The sequence below is a fragment of the Scardinius erythrophthalmus genome, assembly GCF_964197995.2.
Source record: "Scardinius erythrophthalmus genome assembly, chromosome: 5".
Lineage (NCBI taxonomy): Eukaryota > Metazoa > Chordata > Actinopteri > Cypriniformes > Leuciscidae > Scardinius > Scardinius erythrophthalmus.
The window spans coordinates 31,872,908-31,885,459 of record NC_138225.1 but is presented as its reverse complement, the minus strand read 5'-3'; the positions used below and the strand labels follow the sequence as shown (position 1 = coordinate 31,885,459).

Sequence of the window (12,552 nt, the reverse complement as noted above, 5' to 3'; positions counted from 1 at the left end):
AGTCTTGTTAGAAACTCTCTTTGTGTATAAATAAAATGATTAACACTACAATTAATGGTTTGATTTTAAATCATGTTAAGGGAAGATGCATGGCTAAACTTATCATCTTCAGCAGGTTCCCTTGTTTCAGTTTTTACTGTCACATGCATGCAAGCTTTTCATCTGATGTTCATGATTTGTAACATCCAAATATGAGAACGTTTCAAGATGTAATTTTGTCAAATTATGCAGAATACTTTGACATATATAGGTTTTTAAATAGGTGAATGCAAATGATACATACAGTAGACCCACCAAAATATTAGGAAGAAAATTCTACGCCACATATGTGTGTGAAGAACAGGTGTGGTCACATTTACCAGTTCTCAGTGAAATTCTGCAGGCGAAATCAAGTCATTTCAATCAGAATCAATGGGAATAGGAAGCTTCGTCTGAGAGCGTAAAAGTTCCCAATGCAGATTTTGCTCATGTTCAAGTTGGTCACGCAAATTCGCAGTGCTGACCAACAGAAAGCTGCTTGGTTTGAAAGTGAATTCTGTGTGAACAGTGCTTTATACATTGCAATGATATTGATAATGGACAACGGCTCGATCTACTGCCAGGGAAATGTTGCTGAAATGTGACTGCAATTTATAGCAGTAAAGGGTGAACTGGCAACCTAATTTAGCAGAATTATGGAATATATGTATTCTTAAAAACAGCTTTTTCTGGTGAGGATTTTCAGTGACTCTTACTGCAAGTTACATTGTTATGCCAGTAGGTGGCGACACGTGACTGGCTTTATGAGTGAGTCAGCAATCATTCAAGGATTCGTTCACAAACATGAACTCATTCAGAGACAAAGGATTGTGTGTTTGATTCTGCTTCTTTGTTTGGAATTATTTTCTTTGGCAATGTTGTTCCTAAAATGTGCGTTTCTCAATATTAAAGCAACAGTAAACGAACCGCTTGTTCGAAACGCTGTTTCATTTGGATATACAACACAATAAGGAAGAAATGAATAATGCAACTCCATTTCATGCAGCACACAGTCATGCTTCATTGTTAAACCAATAACTTCTCAGAAACGGAGACAAATTGAAAATTGAAATTGAAATTGGACACAAATTTGGACACTACAGCAGATGTTGAATCCGTAGGTTCGACAAACGAGGTTTTTTGAGGCTGTCCGGATCTTTGAGGCTATCTGAGTTTACTTTACGAGTGCTAAAATGACTAAAATCAAACCTATAATAAAAATAAATTCAAGCTATATAGAAATACATAAAAAATAATAATATTGACAAAAGCACATAACAAAACTACCAATACTTAAAAAATAATGATAACTGAAAATATGAAAAGCTAATTCAAAATTTGTATAAATACTATAATAGAATAACTAAATAAACAATATAACTAAATAAAATAAAAATAAAAAATGTAACTAAATCAAATATATTAATCTAAATAAACAATACTAAAATAAAGCCGTAAAGAAGACTGTTTATGTCTCTCTCTCTTTATCTCTGAATCTGTTCTTCTCTCTCTCTTTTGTTCTTTATCACCTTCACTCAGATTAACCTACAGAGGAGGATGCGGGTCACAGGAGTGATAACCCAAGGAGCCAAGCGCATCGGGAGCCCAGAATATGTTAAGTCGTACAAAGTGGCCTACAGCGATGACGGGAAGACCTGGAGGACGTACAAAGTCAAGGGCACGGAGGAAGATATAGTGAGTTTTAATTAGCGAAAAAGAGACACATCAGTCACTCAGCATGTGCTTTTGCTTCCCTCTATGCCATATGCATTTTCAGTCTAGATTTTTAGCGGATAAATGAGAGTTGTCAGGGCCTCAGAAGACATATGGTGTCCATCCTCTCAGATGCCGTCTTTTTATTATTAGACAGTGTCCAGATCTCCTCTAATAGCTTTGAGTAGTTGCCATTTTTATCATTTCAGACACTGTTTTGTTATTAGGGGATTTTAGCCATTATATCATATTGTATTATATGTGACCCTGGATCACAAAACCAGTCTTATGTCGCACGGGTATATTTGTGGCAATAGCCAACAAAACATTGTATGGGTCAAAATTATAGATTTTTCTTTTATGCCAAAAATCATTAGGATATTAAGTAAAGATCATGTTCCATGAAGATATTTTGTACATTTCCCACCTTAAATATATAAAACATTTATTTTTGTGAATGGATGCAGCACTATCGCCAACAGAAATGGACAACTTTAAAGGCGATTTTCTCAATATTTCGATTTTTTTGCACCCTCACATTCCAGATTTTCAATAGTTGTATCTCGGCCAAATATTGTCCTATCCTAACAAACCATACATCAATGGAAAGATTATGTATTCAGCTTTCAGATGATGTATAAATCTCAATTTAAAAAAAAATTACCCATAAGACTGGTTTTGTGGTCCAGGGTCACATATTATGTATTCTTGCTCTAAACAACAGTGATAATTCCATCAAAATATGTACATACCAAATTGTTATCAGTATTCTCTTTTACAGATATTTTGCATACTTATAGGGTAGCCACCCTTTAAGCCACCCTTCATTTTCATTTCCAAAAATGAAAATTGTCATCATTTACACACCCTTATTTCATTTCAAACCTGTATGACTTATTTTTTTTTTTCTGTGGAACATAAAAGAAGATATTCTGAAGATTGTTGGTAATTAAATAATTTTGGTTCCCATTGACTTCCATTATATAGACAAAAATTACAATGGAAGTCAATGGAAATTATGTTCCACAGAAGAAAGAAAGCCATACAGGTTTGGAACGACATAAGGGTGAGTAAATGATGACAGAATCTTCAATTTGGGTGAACTAACCCATTCATTTTGTTTGGTAATTATATATATTTGTTTCATTTTTTTTTTTCATTTGTCCAGAAACTAAGGTTTCTTTTAACACTTATACGTTTACTATCTTGCAAGCACTGATATTTCCTTTGAGAAATGCAAACCTAGTTCAGTTTAATCTAGTTTCGACCCTTTTACTTCAAACTTTTTTCTCCCTACGTTCTCCCTCCAGATCTTCCGTGGAAATATTGATAACAACACTCCATTTGCCAACTCCTTCACCCCTCCTATCGAGGCTCAGTATGTGCGGATCTATCCGCAGGTGTGCAGGAGACACTGCACTCTCCGCATGGAGCTCCTGGGTTGTGAGCTCACGGGTGAGTCACCTCAGTAGACAGCATACATCATTCTGAGAGCACATCCAAAGGGGACTTTAAAATGGTGTTATACTTCTGAAACATTGTCCAGACTGTCAATAAAATGCAACACAACAAGGTTGAAGTCAGTTCTGTTTTCTTTTACCAAGCTCAGGGGACTTATTTTATGGGGATCTGAATGATAGGAGGATTTTTTTTTTTCTGTTGGTCCACTTGTGCCAGTATTTCGGATTAATATTTGCACTGCCACAAAAATGATCAATTATTTTAGTACTTCAGTATTTATAAGAATTTTTTATTATTTTTTTTAAATGACAAATCATTTATTAGTTTTTTTTTTTTTTGGTTTTACATTTATATAATAGCTAAAAATCATGCAGCTATATAACTTTATGTCAGCTATAAATTCATAAACACACTTTTTCTTGAAAAGGATTGCATGCTTACAAGACTATCACAAGACATTTGATTTTAACAAAACTTCATCTGTGTGTTTATTCAGATAGGCAACTACTTGATGACATATTTAAAATTCCTGCAATTCTCAAAACATGAAAACAAACCAAAGGCATAAAAACACATATTCATGATCAATATGAACATAAGATGCAAGAACACAGTGCTGGCCCAAAAATAAAAGTTTAATTCACTGTCCTGAATCTCTTTCACACTGGCTTTAAGCCATCCTTATTGTTTGAGCCCTGAAAAGGCATGCAAGTTCATAATATAATTCATATTATTTTCAAGGTCATTATATGCTCTTATTTTTATTTTATTTTTTTAACTATATAACACCATTAAAAACAACAATTGTTGACCACTGTGCTGTGAAATATGTCTAAGGACAATCAATCAATAAAATAATTAAAAAACAGATTTCAAACATAAAACAAGAGCAACAACCACACAATAAATCCACTATGATTAAAAGAGGAAATTAATATGTTTAAATCTTTGTTTTAAAAGCATGTAGGGGCAGTCCTAATAAAACAGTTTTTATCCAGAGTTTTAATTTCTGCCTAGCCTGGGGAACCTTTAGCGGTCCCTGATTGAATGACCCTAAAGAAAGTTAGAGAGGAATGCAGGTGCTAATCCATTCAAGGATTTAAAAACAGGTATCAACACTATAAAATCTATTTTGTAGTTAATTGGAAGCCAAGAAAAAAATAAATTAAAACTGGTTAGAGGCAAGGCAGTGGCATTGTCTACCTATGCTTGAATTTGTTATTTGGAGCTAAACAGTACATAAATGAAAGTTTACCTGCATTCCTTGCTAAAACAATATCCAGAATGGCTGGTCCTAAAACACTAACCTGCATACATTAGCTTGGTCCAGCATGGAAGATGATTTTTGGTGTAATATGGTGACATGCCTTTGAATTCTTCAGGGTGTTCAGAGCCAATGGGCATGAAGTCTGGCCACGTTCAGGACTACCAAATCACAGCCTCCAGCATCTTCAGAACTCTTAACATGGACATGTTCACCTGGGAGCCTGGGAAAGCAAGACTGGATAAACAAGGGAAGGTCAATGCCTGGACGTCTGGACACAGTGATCAGTCCCAGTGGCTGCAGGTAGGGTTTATTATAATGTCCTTATATGCGTACGAACAGTGTGTGTTATTGGCTCTGATTATACAGAACTCAACAGAATAGCTGCAAATGACTGCATGAAGAGATGAAGTGTTGTAATGAAAAGATCACTGCAGCAAAGCTCAGGGTGTAGTCTATAAAACAAGATGATCCCTAATACAGAACCTAAGCAAAGATCAAAGCATTATCATGAGGACAAGATTATTGCTATTTAGCTCCTACAATCAAAGTTTCAACAAAACCCCAGTTATCCCTTCTCCCTAGAGCATCTTCTTTCTGCTTGCTCAGTCACTGTTCATTAAGGTAACCGATCAGGCTTCAAGAGAGAGAGAGATTTGCCATCATTCAAGCCAAGCATCTTGGTACCACTGTCATCACTTCATATTTAACCATATTTCCCTTTAATCCTGGCTTTAAATCACTGGCTCAAATATTATTTTGATTTAAATATGTAGTATTATAAATTACATCTGCTTATAATGAAACTCTTAAAATTGTATTTTTTAAATCGAATGTATTCAAGTGATGGCAAAACTAGATTTTTTTATTAGCCATTGCTCTTGTGTCACATGGTCCTTCAGAAATCATTCTAATATGCAAACATTGGATTTACAGTGTATAGTGGGGCATGTGTCACAATATGCATTATACAAGGCTATTAAATACAATTTAAATATTACAATTATTATGTAAAAGAAAACAAAAATTAGGTACACCTCGCTAGTATCGGGTTTGACCCATTTTTGCCTTCACAACTGCTTTAATTCTTCATGACAGTGATTCAACAAGGTGCTGAAAATATTCCTCAGAGATTTTGACCCTTATTGACATGATTACATCATGCAGTTGCCACAAATTTGTCAGCTGCTCATCCATGATGCAAATCTCCCATTCCACCACATCCCTCTATTCACCACAGTGCTCTTTTTGGTTGAGATCTGGGACTGTGGAGGATATTTGAGTAAATTAACTCACTGTCATGTTCAAGAAACCAGTTTTAGATGATTTGAGCTTTGTGACATGGTGCGTTATCCTGCTGGAATTGGCCATCAGAAGATGGGTACACTGTGGTCATAAAGGGATGAACATGGTCAGTAACAATACTCTGCTGGCTGTGGCGTTAATGATGCTCAATTGGTACTAAGGGGCCCAAAGTGTGCCAAGAAAACATCCACCACACAATTATACCCCCACCACCAGCCTGAACCACTGATACAAGGCAGGATGGATCCATGCTTCATGTTCTTTACGCCAAATTCAGACCCTACCATCTGAATGTCGCAGCAAAAATCGAGACTCATCAGACCATGGAACATTTTTCCAATCCTCTATTGTCCAATTTTGGTGAGACCATGCCAATTGTAGCCACAGTTTCCTGTTCTTCGATGGCACCTGTGTGTCTTCTGCTGCTGTTGTCCATCTGCTTCAAGGTTCAACGTGTTGTGTGTTCAGAGATGCTCTTCTGTAGACATCGGTTGTAACGGTTATATGAGTTAATGTTGCCTTTCTATCAGCTTGAACCAATCTGGCCATTGTCATATGGCATCAACAAGGCATTTTCAACCACAGAACTGCCACTTACTGGATATTTTCTCTTTTTGGACCATTCTCTGTAAACCCTAGAGATGGTTATGTGTAAACATCCCAGTAGTTTAGCAGTTTTGGAAATACTCAGAACAGTCTGTCTGGCACCAACAACCATGCCATGGTTTAAAGTCACTTAAATAATTGTTCTTCCCCATTATGACGCTCAGTTTGAACTTCAGCAAATCGTCCTGACCATGGGCGTTTCTCAATACCAAGTATGCAAAGTTCGGACTTGCGTCCTCTGTAGTTCGGACTTGCCAAGTTTGACTCAGGAGAACGAACTCTCTCCTTAAACATACTAATAGCCACATAAATGTGGTTCAGGCAATAATAAAAAATAAAATAAAAATATTAATATGTGCATATGCACTCTAATTGTCTTCACTGTAATAAAATGAAATATGATGTAAAACACTACCCTATCTCTTTTTGTTAAATGTCAGTTTTACTGATCAATAATAGTCATTATAAAAGTATAAGTAAAAGTTATAAGAAGCTATACAATTAAAAAAAAGCAAACAATTCAGTCAAACATACAAAGTCAGCGCTCTAGTACGCTATAACGGTAAAGGTAAATAGCCTAAATATATAAAGTTATGAAACTTCACTTTGCACTCAGCAGAGTTGGTGTGAGATGTATTCTGGGATATCTGGCTGTCTCAAGTCCTGCACAAGTACGTGATAATTCAAAATAGCAAAATGTATTTGATATTTTGTCCTGCGTTGATATAATTCCGTTTGTTATTTTTGATAGACAGCTCTGTAATAGATGGGGTTGTGCTATTTTTCATAGGGCTTGGACTGTTGTTCATGAGATGCAGGGAATGTCATCACATCTGAATAATTTTCTAGCACATGAGGTGCTAAAAGTGATTAATATCCTGAGATTACTGAAGAAATGCTCCAGTGCAATCACAGAAATTGAGCGAGTGTGAGACAGTTGGGCACATTTCAAACATCTGTTGCCATGGTGAACTGTGAGCTTCTGCAGTGGTTGCCCAAATGTAATAATCAATACCAGTGACATCAGAGAATGACTTTAGGCTTAATAGATTAATGGAATTAATCAAGCTTAATGTCAAATTAAGTATTCCAATTAATCAAGACAATTGCAGTGCTGCAGAGGCAAGAATTACCTCACAAACTGCATGAACGTCAGAGACATTTTGACCGAACGGAACACAGTGCTGTTCTTAATCACACTACATCAAGATCCTGAAGATGTCATCGTGTCTCAGCAGTGCACTTGCTTTTACATCCACTTTTAGATCCGGAGTCCTTTATTTCTACTGTATGCCCATTGATTTTGGTGAAAACAAAGCTGTTTTAACTTGCAGCCCTTTATTTCAATCTTTGTTAATGATCTTGGTATTTCCAGTCTGTTTAACGGTTTGGTCTCTGTGTGCTGACATGTTCAGTCAAGCAGGAATTTTACATGGCGCATGCTCATGTCAATATTACTCCAAGTGAAAAGTTCATTTGCCTACATTCATTTAGCTGGATTAGGAACTGCATCAAATTGATGCAAATAAAGTCTTATATTGTCAGGCAGTTTGTTTTAGTGAATTAAAATACAGGCGGAAGTCACAAACAACATTATCTTTTCCATCTGTCGCAAAGTTTCCCTCCATTAACCATTAAAAAAAAAACAAAAAAAAAACATACTGCTTTTCCAGGGACTTCTAAGGTCAAACAAACCACTTGCGTTAAAATGTATATAAATCCCATTGACAGGTTTTGGAGCTGTTTGAATGAACCAATTACTCACCAGACCTTCAAATACACTGCAAGTCAGCTCTTTTTACTCTGTTTGGACATACTCCACAGCAAGAAGGCCTCTTGAAGTTTCTGTTGATTGCTTCCAAACATGCTGAGTCGACCAACAGGCAGTGAGGAGACGGTCATCCTCCTCTTCTTACATCTGTCTAGCCTGCCTGGGTCTATCTTTGGCTTTTCTCCCCGCAGATATTGAAAAATTGCCTTTTCGACTCGTTCCTCTCCCTCCTCTTCGTGTGTAATGAATCAATTTAGTGTCCTCATTTGTGGTTTCCTGTGTCTTTGCCACTACTCAAATAGAGATGTGACCTCAGTCCCACACAGATAACTTTAGCCTTCATCAGGCAGGGAATGAGAAAGAGCACTTAGATTCATTATGGTTCTTAAGCCTGTTCATTATGGATTGTGTGCATGGACAGTTTGAGAGATCTTTGCAGTGGTTTTCTTCAGCAAAGATGAGGACTAGAATTTACAAGAAATTATATCAAAGTCAGCATTTCTCCAACCGTCACCAGGGGGTCTGTGGAAAATTTCTGAAATGAGAACAAAAAACCTTTATGCGAATCCATGACAAGCTTTTCCAGCAGCCTGGGTTCTGGAAGGTCATTCCCATTCATTTTCTCCATATAGACATTTCAAAATAACGTATAAGCCCTGAACCAATCCATAGTTTCAAAATGAACATCATAACATCACATTACAACACCATAAACAAATTTGAACAGAATTTGAAAAGGCTAGGAGTACAAGATTGTGTGCTTATGATTGATCATTCATATAATCAAATCTGCAATGATGATATAGTATAAAACTGTTGATTAGTTTTTTAGTCGTGGTTGCCCAGCTATCAGTTTCTCAATTAGGTTTAGTTACTGCTTCTTTGTACTCTATATAAAAGCATTTATAACCCTGCAGTGGCCTGTTATCTGTCTCAAGCTCTTCACACTGTTCAGACCACATTTATCATTACCCTCTGGGGTCTTTCTATTCACTAGAGAGACGTTATACTAACAAAGATGTGAAAGAAACTTGACTTTATATGTTAATTATAGCGGCAAAGTGTCATTTCACACACATTGCACAATAATTTAATTAATTTTAAGTCAAGTCGAAATATATTAATGTCATGTTAGTTTTGTTAGAGGTCACATATGTCTTTTGAATTGTTCCTTTTGTACTGCAGCCTCACAAGAATTTGACTTTGTATTTCATTTGGCCTGTGGTCATTTTAGGCAAATTCTTACACGCTGATTTCATCAGACGGGATATATATAATTCAGCTTTGGCAGAAATAAATAACATTTTAAAATATATCAGAATAGAAAATTGTTATCTGTTATGAAAATTATAATCATATTTCAAAATATTACTGTTTTTAGTTTACTTTTGATCAAATGCAGCCTTGGTGAGCATAAGAGACTTATTTCAAAAACATTTAAAAAATGGTAGTGACCCCAAACTTTAGTGTAACTGTATTGTAAATATCAGTGTAAAGAGGGTGTTCTCATTTAAAGGAGACATATCATGCTTTTAAATCGTTCCTTTTTACATATAAATCATACATTTGTAGTCTATATAAAGCGGAACTGCAATGCTTGGGTCTGAATTCCTCATTATTATAGCTCCACGGGCCCCTTTTCTACCCATTTTCTGATGTGTGTTTGAGGGCAACTCGTTTTGGTGCGGTCTCTTTAAATACAATTGAGACACTTCATACCCCGCCCCCTCTCCAGGATGCAGAGGTGACACTCGGTTCAACTCCACCCCATTCGGCCATTTTTGTAGTTTGATAGCAGAGATACGATTATCTAGTGGCACAGAAACTTTTTATTCACACGTTATTAACAAAATGTCAACAACGGAAGACTTCCAGCCAGCCTTACATGTTCGAGCCAGAGTCGGAGCCGGAGCGAGATGAAAATGAAGACGACGAGCCTGCAGAACAACGTCTTTATATGGATGTATCGCAATGGTGTGTTACTGTATTTACACATGAAACTTTGGTCCTCCGACCTTTTACCACCGTGTTGATTTATTTTGATTAATATGTTCGAGGGAGAGAGAGCAAGATGGTGAAGTCTTGTTTACACTTTCGCCTGACTCCGAAGAGAGAGAGTGCGCGCGCGCGACCGGGTCTCTCCGCTCGTTCTTTCAGTTAAACATGCGCCCTGTCACAAGCGCGGCAGTTCATCTACATTAGACGGTGTAATGAAGCGTGTGGGTTACTACATCCAACAACCGAACATTTTAACTTACCCTCTCGTAACTTCTGCATCCTTTAGCTTGGACTACAAAATTGCAGCGAGAAATAAAAATGGCGGATTGCTCGAAGTGTTGGGCCGGAAGTCAATGTCCTTATTTGGCAGTTCCGCTGCAAATACTGTGACGTAATAGTTCAAAAAACGTCATAGAAAACAGAAAAATCGGAACAGGTTGAAAAATATGACCAAAACAGAATATAAAGATATCAACGAAGCACCTGAAGAGAATAATTTCAGATTTTCTGTACTTCTAAACACTCCAAATATACAACAAAATGCATTTAAGGGCTAAAAAAGTGGATTTAGCATGATATGTCCCCTTTAAACTGCAGTGTTTGTGGTCAACTCTTTATTTCTGACGTTTGTAGTAATGCTGTACATTCACAGTAAAGTATAACCAATCGTGGGTGTCTGCTGCTTCCTCCACAACTTCACACTCAGAACCGGTCTGTTAGAAGGGAGATTGAACTGTGCAAATTGTGCACAGCAAACATTTTGTTAGCGACTTTCCCTTCTTTGCATAATTCCATTAGGGAATTGGGTGCTAAAACAGCGCAGTCTGCATGTGCAAATAAACGTAGTAATCATCTGGAATAATTCATTCTTAGTTAATTCCTACCTTAATCTCTTAATCAGGGAATGGATTGTACCTCACTCTTTGTTTGAAAATTACATTACAAACCTTTTAGCTTTCCCATTTTGTTCCTGGCAACTGACCAACCTGTTGGATTGTTCTGTGCGTTGACTGGTCTCCCTTGATTCTGCCGCAGGCGGTGTTTTAGTATTAGATACGAAGTCATTGTAGTCTTAGAAGTGCTTGATATTCACTGTCCGTGAGATTAACCTTGCCAACGAGTATTAAACCTAGAATGCATAAAGAGAGTCAAATTGACCTGGCATGCAGTGATTTTTTGAAATATTTTATCAATAAAAATATGATTTATTTGATATTAAATGAATTCATCTCAAAACTTGTTTCTGAGCCTCATCAATGACATTTTCATATATCTTGGTATCCTTACCCAAGAGTGCATAAAGAAATTTTAAAAGTCAAAACAGTATTTTTGGATACATTTTTGTCAATATTTTATCGAAACTTTATGCATTACTTATGGATTACTTAATCTGTTGTGACTTTTTTGCTCTGTGTCTAAATACGCGTATCTCCCTACTAGTAGGTGAAAAACAACAGTATTCATAAAACAGTACCTTCTTTCATCCTGGAAGTGTTTAACTGCTCTGCAATTATTTTTATTTGTTCTGAATTTCAAATACTTTGCTGTAAAGGTTTTTAGACCAATCAGACACCTCAAACACTGTGCTCTGGAATCCAGAAACCAGCTTCACACTGGCAGACATGGGAATGAGATTAGAAGCTCGTTCTCTTTTGGAGGATGCTTGAAGATGAGATGATGAAATCTTCTGAGGCAAACAGTGAATATGCTGAGTTCCAGCTGGCAGAGGCTTATTAGTTAATTATGCACATTAACAGGCTAACCGCATACCACAGAGCCTGCCAGAGTGCACTTGGCTCTTTTTAGAACTTCCTTATTACAGAATCATTGCAGCAATGCAGGCATATGCTAAATGTTATGCTGACCCTGCTGGTGCAGCAACAGTTAGTACAAAAACCACAGATGAAACCGCACTCAAGAAATACAGTGTTTCTTGCAAATTAGAAGTATTATATATATGTTAGAAATAATAAGGTCTTTCAAAGTTAATGTGTCATTACATGCAATAAATTATGTTTATGCATAACTGTTGCATTCTATTATTATTATTATTATTAATATTATTATTATTATTATTTGTCTCATGCATGTTCTGGTTTCATTTGCTTTTGTGTTGTTTTTCCTGTTAGCTTCTAATTTTTTTTTTTTTTTTGTCCTGTCTTCCTCTGTCCCCTGTCAGTTTGTCACCATGTTTACATTTTGATTTCAGTATTCCGTTCAGGTGTGTTTTGTTAATTATCTTGTTAGCTCCCTTGTTTGCCCATGTATTTAAGCCATGTTTAGTCCTTTTCAGGTGTCTGTTGTCATTGCTATTTGCTGGTTGTTCTGTTCTTGTTTGTGAATTCTTGAGAAACTTGAGTATTTATGTTAGTTTGAGTATTTTTTATCAGTAAAGGCTGCTGCAATTAGATCCAGT

At 36.4% G+C, this 12,552-nt stretch overlaps 1 protein-coding gene across 3 annotated transcripts in view; it reads left to right on the top strand.

Moving 5' to 3' along the window:
• Positions 1-12,552, top strand: part of edil3a (EGF-like repeats and discoidin I-like domains 3a) — a 183,832-nt gene that overhangs the window by 138,795 nt on the left and 32,485 nt on the right. For all 3 annotated transcript variants that reach the window (XM_081366964.1, XM_081366963.1, XM_081366962.1), the window contains 3 exons: positions 1,558-1,713; positions 3,042-3,186; positions 4,575-4,759. In XM_081366964.1, coding sequence (XP_081223090.1) covers positions 1,558-1,713; positions 3,042-3,186; positions 4,575-4,759 — 486 coding nt within the window. The remainder of the gene's footprint in view (positions 1-1,557; positions 1,714-3,041; positions 3,187-4,574; positions 4,760-12,552) is intronic.